Source organism: Mercenaria mercenaria, chromosome 6, assembly GCF_021730395.1.
Source record: "Mercenaria mercenaria strain notata chromosome 6, MADL_Memer_1, whole genome shotgun sequence".
NCBI lineage: Eukaryota > Metazoa > Mollusca > Bivalvia > Venerida > Veneridae > Mercenaria > Mercenaria mercenaria.
The window spans coordinates 63946967-63962368 of NC_069366.1; the positions used below are offsets into that span (position 1 = coordinate 63946967).

Genomic DNA, 15402 nt, shown 5'->3' on the forward strand with positions numbered 1-15402 from the left:
ATGTATGACATAAAGTATGACGTCATAATGATGTGACGTCGTATAAAGTTAAGCTCGTAACTTGTAACACAGGGTCAACTTGCCTAATTTGATGATTCTCTTCATAATTAGTTTGCGAGCTGTTAGATTCAATCGTGCAACATCGGGCATTTCCGTATACTCCGGTAAATACGCGTAGCATAAAGGCCGAGGTGATCAGATTGCTGTTAGATTACTAATTCATAAATACTTCTCAAAATTCTGATAAAAAGAAACAAATATCTATACGTTCCATTGGCTATGCAACTCTTTCTAACCCCATAGGGTGTAAACTGTAACAGCATATGACCCGAATGACGTATCACGCTGAAAATGTTGTACTGTAAAATGCAAAGTATTTGAGTTGTTAGAATCGAAATAATAAATCTGTTCCAATAATTTTATCAATTAATAAAACATGGGCAGTCGTTTGGATGCGAATAATTAAATCACGAGTGCGTAGCACGAGTGATTTAATTATTACGCATCCAAACTCCTGCCCATATTTTATTAACTGATAAAATATAGGAACAGATTTATTATTTCTTAAACAACACATAACTTTCAGCCTTCTTTGTGTAATAAGAAAGTGAATAAAGTCGTGTTAGAATGTTTGTTGATGTACAACGACATTGAATATATCATTGTATAGAAATAGGGGTTTAATTAAATGATTCTTTTTCGGTTTCAATTTGTATTTGGTCATCGATAGAATTAGTCAAGTAGACTTTGTAATGTGTGTTTTTAAAGACACAGCTGTGAGGATTTAGTTTAAGACCAAAGCGTTTTTACTCATTTATTCTGCGTGTTTATTTTCATAGTTTATTTATGTAAATAAGTTATCAGTGAATATTAAGTACGACTGTGAGTTGTGCAAAACTTCCACTTTTATATTTCCACTCCGTCATGTTGTGCCCTCATATTCTTTTTCATTCCCTTAAAAAGAAAGAGTAAGATTAAGGCATATTTTTACACTCATGATATGCTCTAGATGTATTTATCCAAACGTGACTCTACTCCAGTGTTTGCAAAAAACATAAGGCTCTTAGTTTCGGTAAGAGACATTAAAAGAAGTAAAACGGTTGAAATTTAGATCTAGGGTTATATTACAAAAAAAATGTAGATCTATCTTTCTTTTATAAAAGTTTACACCCCTTTTTCTTTTTCTATAGTATCGATATAAAAATCTGATGTACCAGAAAATGTGGAAAGAGTGGATTTATTTGAAATATAAAAACAGCTGGATTTAGTGGTTTTCATCCGTATTCGTTTGTCTAAATTTTGGTGACCTGAGTCCCCTGTCTGCTAGCTCCCTTCATAGATATCACTTCTTACGCTAAAGTCGAGGTGAAAAGTGAGCGGGCATGTAATTTAAAGAATACAGATTTATTTGATTAAATATAGGGATAGTTTTATTCTTTTTGTGATTAATGTCATCTTAGCTTATCGTTATATACACTTATCTTGTATATAGCGGATGTAGTTGTGATATATTTGTACAGGGATAAAATGGCGTCGAGGATAATTTGAGGCCCGTAATGAGGGGTGGGCCTAATTGCGAAAATAAGGTTATTTTCGTGAAATAAAGATATTTTTACGAAAATAAGTCATTTTTTAAAACATTATATTTAATTTTATTTCACACAATACTGATCCCACCTAAGCAGAATACTAGAGATATTGCATTAACACATTTAGGAGCCAATACTAAATAGCGTAAAAAAAATAAGGGCAGTTTCCATTTTAGCTGTCCCCTATTTATTTTAGGAGTGTTGTGTTTAAATTCTAATGTTAGAATAACATAGCTTTGGTCTGGGGCCAGTAACGCTAATGGAAAAAGCAGGGGTGTGGGGGCAGCAGCCCCAAAAGTAACGTGACGTCATGACATATTTCCGACCGGGGACTGCTAAACTGGAAGTGCCCCAAAAATAGAAATAGTAAGTGTACCTGGTTACTCACAGTGCACCACGGTTTCGCACACCAAAAAATTTTATGTTCCTTGTAATGAAATTTAATACTTGCCAAGAGAAATTTAAATATAGAACTGTTTGTTATTTTATATAATACAATCAACTTCTGCTGCTTCCCACAATCACAGGTCCAGTGTATATTTTTTTGTTTAATATAAAAAAATCCCGCTTTTCACACAGATTACTTTTTATATATTAGTCAAATGAAAAAAAAATCGATGACCAAAAATCCGGTCACAGTATCATATACATTGAAAAGGTGAACTATGCGAGCGTAACGCTATGGGAAGCTACTCGGCAAACTTGTAGAACATTTCAAAATCAGAGTTGATACACTTGCAGCCGCTATCTGCATGATCGCACCTTCCAAACATTTGAAGCCTTCCATAAATACTAAACTGACCCCATAAATTGCTTTAAAAAACAAAGTACAAGTCTCTACGAGCGAAATATTTCAGTTATCCTCGGCGATTTCATTCCGGATAGCGAACGTGTTCCTGGCTTTTATCACTTTGTTTGGCAGCTAGGTCAAATCAAAGAAAAACCTTGTGTATGCAATAGGGACTGCACTTTACACCGGATCTTCATGAAATTAAGTCAGAATGGTTGCCTTGATGAAATCTAGGCAACATCTGGGTCAAAAACTAGGTCACTAGGTCATATCAAAGAAAAACATAGTGTATATATTATATGCAACAGGAACTGCATTTTACACCAGATCTTAATGGAATTTTATCAGAATGTTTGATATCTACGTCAAGTTCGAAAATGGGTCATCTGGTGTCAAAAACTAGGTCACCCGTTCAGATCAAAGAAAAACCTTGTGTACTCACTATGGGCTGCATTTTACACTGGATATTAATAAAATTTTAGGTTCATCTGGGGTCAAGAACTAGGTCACAAGGTCATATTAAAGAAAAACTTTGTGTATGCAATAGGGACTGCATTTTACACTGGATCTTCATGAAAATTGATCACTATGTTTGTCTTGATGGCCTCTAGGTCAAGTTTGAATCTAAGTCATGTTGGGTCAAAAACTACGTCATCCTGTCAAATCAAAGGAAAAACTTGATAACACTATAGAAGCCACGTTTTTAACCATATCTTCTTGAAATTTGGTCAAAATGTGTATCTTGATGATCTTTGGTCCATTTTTGAATCTGGGTCATCTGGGGTCAATAACCTGGTGTATGCAATAGGGGCTGCATTTTTCATTTTAAGTGCTCTAGGGCCACATCATTTTATTCTATCTTCATAAAACTTGGTCAGAATGTTTTTAGCTCACCTGAGCACGAAGTGCTCAAAGGTGAGCTTTTGTGATCACCCTCTTTGCGTCGTCGTCCGTCCGTCAGTCGTCCGTCGTCAACAATTTGACTGTTAACACTCTAGAGGTCACAATTTTGGCCCAATCTTAATGAAACTTTGTCAGAATGTTACCCTCAATAAAATCTTGGATGAGTTTGATATTGGGTTATCTGGGATCAAAAACTAGGTCACCAGGTCAAATCAAAGGAAAAGCTTGATAACACTCTAGAGGTCACATTTTTAGCCCAATCTTAATGAAACTTGTTCAGAATGTTACCCTCAATAAAATCTTGGACGAGTTCGATATTAGGTCATCTAGGGTCAAAAACAAGGTCACAAGGTCAAATCAAAGGAAAAGCTTGTTAACACTCAAGAGGTCACAATTTTGGCCCAATCTTAATGAAACTTGTTCAGAATGTTACCCTCAATAAAATCTTGGACGAGTTCGATATTGGGTCATCTGGGGTCAAAAACTAGGTCACCAGGTCAAATCAAAGGAAAAGCTTGTTAACACTGTAGAGGCCACATTTAATTTATGACTGTATCTTCATGAAACTTGGTCAGAATGTTAATCTTGATGGTCTCAAGGTCCGGTTTGAATCTGGGTCATGTAGGATCAAAAACTAGGTCACCAGGTCAAATCAGAGGAAAAGCTAGTTTACACTGTAGAGGCCACATTTATGACCATATCTTAATGAAACTTGGTTAGAATGTTGATCTTGATGATCTATAGGTCAAGTTCAAATCTGGGTCTGGTGGGGTCAAAAACTAGGTCAACAGGTGAAATCGAAGGGAAAGCTAGTTAACACTTTAGAGACCACATTTATGACATGTATCTTAATGAAACTTGGTCAGAATGTTAATCTTGATGATCTTTAGGTCAATAGGTCAGGTGAGCGATACAGGGCTGTCATGGCCCTCTTGTTTATCATAAAGTCATGGATGATTTCAAATCTGGGTCATGTGGGGCCAAAAACTAGGTCACTAGTTCAAATTTAAGGAAAAGCTTGTATACACTCTAAAGGCCTCTTTTTTCTTCCAATCTTCCTGAAACTTTATCAGAATGTTGGTTTTTATGGATTCTTTGACAAGCACGATTCTGGGTCATGCTAGGTCAAAAACTAGGTCACTAGGTCAAATGAAAGAAATATTTGTTTACACTTGAGACAACACTTTTGGTCCGATCTTAATGAAATTGGTCAAAATATTTGTTTCCATGAAATTACAATGTCAAACATGTTTACACTGTTATGGTGTGTTTCTCAGGTGAGTGACCTAGGGCCATCTTGGCCCTCTTGTTTAATTTGTGTTTCTTGATATTGTATCATCATATCACATGATCCCCCATCACCCAAATATATATTTTTTTGAAATTATCATGTCTTGATACTGTCTCTAAATATCCTGTTATCTCCACACTGTGACCCCATCCACATCACGGGTTATTGGTATAATTTGAATATTAGTCAAAAAGACTAAAAATTACTTTAATATAACGGATCTGTTACTTCTTCAGTTACAGTCGGTGCTCAGGTGTGGCTATGGAGATCAGTGAGGAAGATGACAACCTTGGACAGTTTATGGAGGTAGTCACAATGTACAGGTGTAAATTCTGTGTGTTCACTGCACCTGGTGCAAAAGAGATGACACAGCATGTCAAAAGTGTGCATGTCAGAAAACCAACATTTCCTGGTAAATTTTCTTTATTATTAAATCACCTAAGCCAGAGGATATGGTGATATGATGTATTAGATTTAAGCAGTCATTGTCAGTGTATCTGTCTTACATTTGTCAGTTTGTCTGCCCAGCCTTTGTCATTGTGTCTGTCTGACCTTTGGCAGTGTGTTTGACCAACCTTTGACAAAGGTTGGTCAAACACACTGCCAAAGGTCCTTTGTACCGCATAAAGTTTTAACTTCACAGAAATGATCATTGTATTACCATATACATGTACTGAAATAAATATGTTCGCACTGTACAAGAAATTAGAAATGAAAAGTATTTCTGATCCTATTCCTGGAGCTAGTCTGTGTGCTTCATACCACATATATTTACAGAGTTGCACTCTAGCTATAATTTCCAGTAACATCTTGTAGCACATCCCTAAAGTGAAGATCCTTTGGAATGACAGTGTACAAAATAGGAAAAAAGGAGCAAACTTGGTTTGATTGAGCTTTGCTGATATATAGACCTGTTTTAATCTGCAGGCTGCAAGTTTAAAAGCACAGACAAGGCAAATGTTCTTCTTGATCGTTTGACACACTTACTTTCATAGATTAGTTTAGTATAGATTCCAGGAACACTTTGTAGGTTAATTAATTGACTTCCATTACATATAGATTTGGAATACAGTTGAAATGCAATAACAAAATATAAACTATTTTTATCATTTACAGAAAGTACTATAGGTATGACCAGTGTCACCCAGACAAATCAGGCAGTTGTAAGCATAGTGAAGCCTTTGCCTGGAAACCATGTACTTAAGACTGAGGAAACCCAGGTATTGGCTGCTGATGCATACAGACAGACAGACACATTGGAGTCAATAGCTGCCGATGTCAGTTATGAACAAAGTGGGTTTAATTCATCAAACAATGGTTCACAAGAAATATTTACAGCTATGTCCTCGATGAACATGCCAATAGGGACAAACAATTCTTCTCCACAGAATGTGATTATTACATTAACTAATAACAATGATCAAGCTATTATTGAGTCAGGTCAACCGGACATTGTACCGGAAGAGAACAATACTGAACCACAGATTGGTGATTACCAGTTTATTTGCCAGAACTCAAATGGGCAGTATGTTTTACAAAATTCAGAGAATGTTCAGATAGGGGACAATGGAACGGTGCATGTTTTAGTGCAAGATTCTAGTACAGGACCTCCAGAAACTACAGATGCACTGACGGAAAACATGGGGGAAAGTTACGTTGTGGCAGGGAGCCTAAATGAACAACCTGGTCTAGATACAGAACTTGACCAACAGACTCGAAGTAAGTAAAACTAATCTCTCTTCCTCTATTTATACGCCCGTTTGAAAAACGGGACGTATTATGGGAACGCCCCTGGCGGGCGGGAGGGCGGGCGTCGTCCACAGACTTTGTCCGGAGCATATCTTCTACATGCATGAAGGGATTTTGATGAAACTTGGCACAGTTGTTCACCATCATGAGACGGAGTGTCTTGCGCAAAAACCAGGTCCCTAGGTCTAAGGTCAAGGTCACACTAAGACATCATGAGATGGAGTGTCATGCGCAAGAACCAGGTCCCTAGGTCTAAGGTCAAGGTCACACTTAGAGGTCAAAGGATACAAGAAAGAAAACTTTGTCCGGAGCATATCTTCTTCAAGCATGGAGGGATTTTGATATAACTTGGCACAAATGTTCACCACCACGAGGCGGAGTGTCATGCGCAAGAACCAGGTCCCTCGGTCTAAGGTCAAGGTCACACTTAGAGGTCAAAGGATACAAGAAAGAAAACTTTGTCCGGAGCATATCTTCTTCATGCATGGAGGGATTTTGATATAACTTGGCACAAATGTTCACCACCACGAGGCGGAGTGTCATGCGCAAGAACCAGGTCCCTCGGTCTAAGGTCAAGGTCACACTTAGAGGTCAAAGGTTACAAGAATGAAAACCTTGTCCAGAGCATTTCTTCTTCATGCATAGAGGGATTTTGATATAACTTTGCACAAATGTTCACCACCACGAGATGGAGTGTCATGCGCAAGAACCAGGTCCCTAGATCAAAGGTCAAGGTCACACTTAGAGGCCAAAGGTCAGATACAAGAATGACTTTGTCCGAAGCATTTCTTCTTCATGCATAGAGGGATTTTGCTGTAACTTGGCACAATTATACACCATCATGAGACGAAGTGTCATGCGCAGTTCCCTTCTTTAGAATTACTTCCCTTTGTTGTTACTATAAATAGCTTATATTGTAACTTTTTCATTACTAGTCGTAGGGAAAAATCGAGACCACTTTTCTGTAGTACAACATGCATGCTACATCCAATTATGAGGTGTATTTTGACCAATCTCTACCTGGTAAAGATTTTTGTGTGGACTTACAATTTTTTTTTTGGATTTTTTTTTTTTTTTTTTAAGATTATCTTCCCTTAGTTGTTACTATAAATAACTTATATTGTAACTTTTTTATAATTGACCGTAGGGAAAAAACAAGACCACTTTTCTGTGGTACAACATAGATGTTACTTTCAAATTTTAGGTGTATTTTATGGTATCTCTACCTGGTAAGGAGTTTTTTGTGGACTTAGAAAAACAAATGACTTACAATGATTACTAAACAACCCACAAAATTAAAATTCCATTTGCAAATACAGGTGCTAGAGTAAAGAAATTTGCTGCGACGGGCATATATTGTGACATTCTGGCACTCTTGTTACACTTTTTTTTGCAATATTTTAAAAAAACTTGTTTAATTAAGAATTTGTAAATTTATCAAAGCATTAATTAACTACAGTGTATATGGAAAGTAAGTGAAAGAGCTTTTCTGTGTTTAGTCATAAGAAAATGCATTTGGCCATTGCAATTTGAATATAGAGGCTTATAGTTTTTTTAAAGTGAGGGTAGAATAATTATTAAATTAAGGGTCATACTGGGGACATCAGTCATCTGTTTTACATCTTTATCTTTTTTGAACACTATTTTTAATGCTATTTACCGATACACTGTATTTTAAATTTACCAAGAACTTAAAATATTCAGTAATAAAAATTTTGAGCCTCCAGGTGTGGTCTTTTATTTACAGCATTGACTACAAATGTTAGTTTGAAAAAATACTGAGATTGCTGCATTTTCAGCTTGCAGTAAGGAAAGTACATGGAGCTATTTTTTTTACCTTTATCATCAAATGTACACCTCTTGATAGCAATTCTTAGTGAGCTCATACCAATGTTATTTGTGTGGAATCACAATTGAGTGAAATTTCTCACCTGTTTCAACACACTGATCTGCAGTTGTAAAATGGTGTTGAACTGTCATAAAAAATCTTCCCTTACATACTTATAGATACAGCAGAGGATGACCTGGATGAAGTGAAGCAGACGGAAAACCAGGATGATGTCATCACAAAGGAGTTGTATCTCTGTGGAAATTGTAGTGAGGGATTTGCTTCCATTCAGGTATGTATTTATTTAATACCTAATAATACTTCCAAATCAGGGATGTATTAATTAGTCATAGAAGCATTGTTAATTGGATGTTGGCCGTAGAAAGTATAAATAGTGATACAACTTTAGCAATTTCTCTGTTCCTATTGTAGCTATTGGTGCAAGATTTACAATAACTTTAGAACATCCAAGATTTGATAAAATCCAAAAGACAACAGCTGAAGAGAAAATATAACAGGAAATACATGTACATAACACCTTTAATGCTCTTAAGATAGTTATTATTTTAGAACAAAATACAGTGATTGTGTATTAATGTGTACACAACATCTGGTAGTAACAGAGATAGAATGAAATTGCATCAAAATTTTAAGTATTATTGCACTTGACTGATGTAGATATGTAATTTGTGCATTATTCTGTTTAGTTGTCAAGGCAACACATTCATATACAAACTATGTAAATTTAGTTATTCCATTTTCCTGCAGGCATGTAAAGATCATATGACAAATGTTCATGAGGTGACAGACTTTCAAACAAGTTGTAGAGTAGATGCTGGCACTCAAGTTGAACCTAAAAAGAAACCTGGACGGAAGAAAAAATCTGAACTCATTGAGCAAATTAAGACAGAGCCGGAGGAAATAGTGATGTCAGAATCTGACGAGGACTGGGCGGAACAGTTGATGTCATACTCAACACGAAGTCGCCGGAAGAGAAAACCCCCACAGGCATTAAAGAACGACTATTACCTTGGTAGAACAAAAAGAAAAGAACAGAAAAAGAGAGAACCCAAAGACCTTAACACTAAATGTGAAAAGGAAGGTAGGTTACTCAGTATTCTGATTGCTATTGAATGTTTACAATTTTAATTTTTAGCTCAAGAATACAAAGTATTTGGAAAGCTATCCTACATGTCCTTCTGGCAGGATCGGTTTCTGTGTCTAGAGCTTGGCAAATGCTTTGATACACTTTCACTGAGATACTGTTCTTACTTCATAGATTAGTTTTTAACTTATAGCAGTTGTTGCTCATCATCACCCGCATCATATGACACAGGGGCCATAACTCTTGCATCAATGTTTCATGAAATATGCCCCATTTTTACTTAGAATTTCAAGGTGTTGATGCACTTTCACTCTGTCTCTGTTATTATTCACAGTTACTAGATTTGATTCAAACTCATCATATGAGACAAGGGCCATAACACTTACACCAATATTTATAAATTATGCCCTCTAAACTTGGAATTTACGGTGAAACTTTTGATGCGCTTCTGCTCTGTCTCTATTACTATGAACTGGATTTCATTCAGACTTAAAATGTTGTTTTATATCATCACCAACTTCACATGGTACACAGGCTGTAACTCTGGCACCAATATTTCATGAATAAAGCCTCTTTTTACTGAGAATTTTTTATGCATGTTTATTCTGTCTCTGTTACCACATGAAGTATTTAATTCAAACTTGAAATACTGTAAAATCATTTAATTTTGTGAGCAGAAATTTCTTGGTTTTGGTCAAACGGCAATTTCATGGGGATACCAATTTGTGAATTTCAACTTTTGAACATAAAATGAATGGGAATTTTACTTGTTTGTTAGGATTAAATTCTGTGGATTGACTCAGCCACAAAATCCACGATAATTAGAGTCCCCCACAAAAATCAATGATTTAACAGTGGTTGTTTCAAATCGTCACCCACATGATACGATACAAAAGCTGTAACTCTGGAAACAACGAATAATGAGTACCTTAATGCCCTCCTTTTACTTAGAATTTGAGGTTAAAATTTTGATGTACATGTATTTTTACTCTATCTCTGTTATTGCTAAATGAATTTGCTTCAAACTTAACACCCATCTCTGAATTCAAATTTAACTCAGTTTTTCCTGTCAAAACCCACATTATCATTTATGACAAGGTCCCTGAAGTTTAGATGTGTGACTTTTTTCCTTGGCAGTATGAGATCTAGAGGCACCCATACCAACTTCTTTACATTTTTTTCACTTTGTCAATTCAGAAACTTTCCACTGAAATGTTAAGTTTCATTTAACAAGCAGTATAGCTGTAGTTTCTTCAGATATGCCCTATTCAAGCATCCAACATCAAAACAGATGAGCATACTATCTCCCTTGGTGGCTCCTGTTAAACAAGTCAAGAGGTTTGTACAAAACAAGCTCAACTTAAAACAAAAGATAGGATAAAGGGGCCTCCACGGCTGAGCAGTTGAGGTAGCTGACATGAATCACTTGTCCCTCACATATGTGGGTTGAAAACCTTGCTTGATGTTCTGAGTTGTAGAATTCTTTAAGAGAGGAAGCTATCTAGCTGGCTAACATAAGGTAGATGGTTCTACCCAGGTGCCCTACCCTGATGAAATAATGCCAGCAGGGCAGCTGGAGTCTTCCTCTACCATCAGAAGCTGGAAAAGTCAGGATTTAATTTTGCTGACTAAGCATGAAATCCAGGAAAAAGCTACCGGTAGTCTCTTACAAAAAGCTTTGATTAGTAGTTTTTTATCAAAATCATGGAATTACATGACCATGAAATTAATTTTTGTCATAGTGTAGTGTTTTATTACAGGTTGTACATTACGATTCAAAGATGAAGAAACAATGAGACAACATTTACAGTGTCATATAGACGATGCTGGTGTAACAGGTCCACAATTCAAGTAAGATTTCTCTAAAGAATTTTATCCCATTCTCAATTAATAAATGCTACGAGTGTTATGTTTGTTATTGTACATTTTGGTGTCTGAATAAAATGCAGGCTGCTACAGGACTATAAGTGCATATCATAGTATTACTGATACATGTCGGAGGCATATTAGTTTTCAACTGTCCGTTCGTTAGTTCGTTCGTTCGTTTGTCACAACGTTAAGTTTTTGCATGAAGGCACTTTACTCGCGAACCACTGCACCCAGGACCTTCAATCTTCACAGGCTCATAGCACTTATTGAGTACACGACCCCTACTGACTTTGGGGTCACCAGGTCAAAGGTCAGTGTCACAGGGGCCAGTGTTAACTTTTTGCATAAAGGCACTTTACTCGCAGACCACTGCACCCAGGACCTTCAAAGTTCACAGGCTGATAGTACTTAATGGGTACACGACCCCTACCAATCAAATATTACTGGATCTGGTCCTGAGTTTGTTTTCATAAGTTCCTACTATTTATCTTCAGATTCCTACTTTTCTCCTACTTTTTTTGCCCCCGTCATCTACTGATGCGGGAGGCATATACATGTAGTGATTGTCCGGTCTGTCCGTTCGTTCATCCGTCTGTCCATTCATCTGTCCGTACGAGGTTAACCAAATGGGACCGTTTCGTCTAGCATCAATACCCCTTACTAGAATGACTTGATACTAATGCAGATGTAACCTTTGACCATTTCTCATCTTCAGACATCACCTGACCTCAGTTTGACCTTGACCTTGTTTTGGATTTAGGTTGCTTTGTATGGGCCATCTCTTAATTAACCAAATGGGAACGTTCCGTCTAGCATCAATACTGCTTACAAGAATGAATTGATACTAATACAGATGTAACCTGTGACAGTTCCTCATCTTCAAACATCACCTGACCTCAGTTTGACCTTGACCTTGACCTCATTTTGGAAGCTCTATTGTCAAGGATGCCACCGGGGGTATCAAGCGTTTATTGAACGCAGCTCCTTGTTTTATATCAGAGGCTCCTACTTTTCTCCTAGTTTTTCATCAAAGGTCACTTGAAAGCTGCAAATGAAAGATACTTTGATCTTAAAAGTGAAACATAAAGATTTTGTTCTTATTTCATGTTTAACCAAATTATGGCAGTTTCACTTGCCCAGTGACATGTGTATTGCAAAATGTCACACACAAAATCATGGTGTGACAGTGTTAATAAATGGGGAAAATTAAATATTTCTTGGAGATTACATTTGTATAACTATAAGGTGAAGTGCACAACTTACTGTTTTTATATACTACTATATATTCAATAATGTACATTTTGGAATCAATTTCAGATTATTTTTAATTCATACTTTTTCATGTTCAGGTGTAGTTCTGTAACAGTGAAAATTATAAAATGAGATTCCACTGTTTGAAACAGGGGACCCTCTTGGTGGAGTGGTTAAGGTGGCTGCCCAGATCACTTGCCCCTCACCTGTGTAGGTTCGAGTCTTACTTAGGACATTGACCTCTTCATGTGAGGCCGATGCTCCACCCAACAAAATGAGCAAATTATTTCAACAGTTCAAGTTTTAAATATAATCAGCCATAATATTTTAATTAACTAATGGAAAACATGAAATAATAGGCAGTAACCAGAAAAGTAAAGGAATTTTTTTCTTTCTCAATCTGTTTAGGTGTACAGCATGTGAGGAGACGTTTGATACCTGGAGAGTCGCGAGAATTCATATGTGGAAGATACACAGAATCAGTATAGACATGATCAGTTGCCCTCTCTGTGATCTCTACAAAACAGATGCACCTTCAAAACTAAAGGTAGGGTCAGGGGTCTCCGTGGCCAAGAAACCCATACAAAACAGACACACCTTCAAAACTAAAGGTAGGGTCAGGGGTCTCCGTGGCCAAGAAAACTATACAAAACAGATGCACCTTCAAAACTAAAGGTGGATCTAAGGGTCAGGGGTCTCCATGGCCAAGAAAACTATACAAAACAGATGCACCTTCAAAACTAAAGGTACGGTCAGGGGGCTTCAGTGGCCAAGAAAACTATAATATCAGATGCACCTTCAAGACTAAAGGAAAGGTCAGGGGGCCTCTGTGGCCAAGAGAACTGTACAAAATGGAAATACCTTCAAAACTTAGGGTAACAACATGGGGCCTCCATAGTTAAATGGATAAGGTCACTGACTTTAAGTCACTTGGCCTTCACTGCTGTTGGTCCAAAACTTATATTGGAGTCTAGAGTTCTTTCATGTGAGGAAACTGTCCAGCTTGATGAAGGAATACAAAGCTGCCTTTCCATGCCTGAAATAAGGCTCATAGGTAAACCTGGGGTCTCCCTCTACCATCAAAAGCTTGAAAGTCACTTAAGTGACTTATAATTAAGTTTTTGCAAGGCTAAAACCAAAATGAATCAGTTTATCAGAGCAATGAAATTTTCAACACCCACAGGTGTCGGCATTAGCAGTACTCTTATTCACAGAATATTTTTGAATGAAGTGCCAGAAATAACAATACTGATGTATACATGTCAAAAATGTACTTTACCTAGAGTCATAAAATATTAGAGGATAGCATATATTCATTGAAGTTTTGCACGGCTGTGTCCAGGCCATAACTTTGACATGCATGGTCCGATTTCAGAATAATTTGACACAAATGATAAGCATGGATAGACGATGAGTCGTGTGCAATAACCATTTCACTAGCTCAAAGGTCAAGGTCACAATCCTTTGTTGAACTTAGCCAATTTTCACTACATATATACTGATAATGTGGTCTTCCTGTCTGATCCATAACTTCGACATGCATGGTCCGATTTCAAAATAATTTGATGCAAATGATAAGCATGGATAGATGATGTGTCATGCACAACAACCATTTCTCTATATCAAAGGTCAAGGTCACAGTCCTTGGTTGAGCAGAGCCAATTTTCACTACATATACAGAATACTAAATTTTCTGGTTTTCCTACAATATTTTTTTGTAAATAAATAGGGTCCTTCTTTTAGTTTGTAAGTAGGACCATGCCAGTGACCTTTCTCGTGTTGCGGGGGAATCCATGTCTATGACACATTTTTAGTTTTGTGTTACAAACTTTGTATGCAAGAATTTCTTGAATAATCAAATATTCATTTCAGTTTGGAATTTTTTCTTAAGATTGGGAATTTTTGTTTCAAACTGGGAAAAATGGAGCCTATTTGGCGTTTGGAAATGGGGCTGATATTTGGCCCTGTGAGACAGGCGGAAAAAACCCTGCTGGTCTAATCCCTCATCAAAACAATCATTTTATCAGAATTCACCTGTGAAAACAACCATTTCCTCACGCTACATGCATGTCACATATATATGATACACAATAGTCAGTTACACTTTGATTTACAGTGTTAACATGTTTTGCAGTAATTATTGATTATCAACCCAGTTACTGTCACGAGGAAAAAATCCTGATATTGAAAAATTTTGAAAAGTGGGAGAATTATGGTTTTGGTTGGGAGATAGGAGGCAAAGGTGAAAAATTAGGATTTTGACCCTCCAGTCTGGGAGAAAATATGTATACCTACGGGGTATCTCTTGTTAAAATAAAACAAAAAATCTCTAATATTTGATAGAAAAAAGCTCTTGCTTGCATTTAATAAACCGTGTAACTACAGATTTACTCAGAGACACATGGTTAAAATGTGTCCTGTTTGTAGTAAAGCATTTAAACATGTATTTTCAGATTCACTTGGAGACACATGGTTCAGAACGTCCCTATGCCTGCCCTGTTTGTGGTAAAGCATTTAAACAATTTGCTCAGATGAAGAATCATGAAACTTGTCACCTCTCACAAGATATTGTCAACTCGAAGGAGATGTCAGACAGATGGTGAGTTAACTATCCAAAGTCTTTGAAAGATGTATTAAGTAAAATAGATCTGAGGTCACCAAAGAGAGTGAAATACCCAAATGAAATCTTAATTACTGTGGTGATAACCAGTTGAAATCTCACTTACTGTGGTGATTACCAAATGAAATCTTACTGTGGTGATAACCAAATGAAATCTCACTTAGTCTGGTGACAATGAAATGAAATCTCATTTAACCAAATGAAGTCTCACTAACTTTGGTGATTTTTGGTGGCATGCATATCCTTAAGTCACACACACGTTGTTCCGTGAAAAAATTGCATATATCACAGCTAAGCTGTTCTCTTGAATAATACATGTCTCGACATATAAAAAAATAATAAAAAAATTTTCAACGCATGTAAACGACTTTTTTACAGTGGTTTTCTGTCGCGTCACATAGTTTTCT

General features: G+C 36.7%; 1 protein-coding gene across 1 annotated transcript; it reads left to right on the forward strand.

Annotated features, from left to right (window-relative positions):
- Positions 1-1327: 1327 nt before the first annotated feature.
- On the forward strand, positions 1328-14978 carry LOC128558066 (protein suppressor of hairy wing-like). Its single transcript, XM_053546861.1, has 8 exons — positions 1328-1420; positions 4808-4985; positions 5690-6292; positions 8330-8442; positions 8919-9252; positions 11016-11106; positions 12784-12922; positions 14829-14978. Exons 2-8 carry the CDS (start codon positions 4835-4837, stop codon positions 14976-14978), a joined length of 1581 nt encoding a protein of 526 aa, XP_053402836.1. The 5' UTR covers positions 1328-1420; positions 4808-4834.
- The last annotated feature ends 424 nt before the right edge of the window (positions 14979-15402 follow it).

Bases quoted from the DNA above. Each gene is read 5' to 3' on its own strand.
- LOC128558066 (XM_053546861.1), top strand. From the start codon at position 4,835: ATGGAGATCAGTGAGGAAGATGACAACCTTGGACAGTTTATGGAGGTA. The intron at 8,443-8,918 runs GTATGTATTTAT...ATTTTCCTGCAG, and splicing joins AGGGATTTGCTTCCATTCAG to GCATGTAAAGATCATATGAC. The intron at 9,253-11,015 runs GTAGGTTACTCA...GTTTTATTACAG, and splicing joins CACTAAATGTGAAAAGGAAG to GTTGTACATTACGATTCAAA.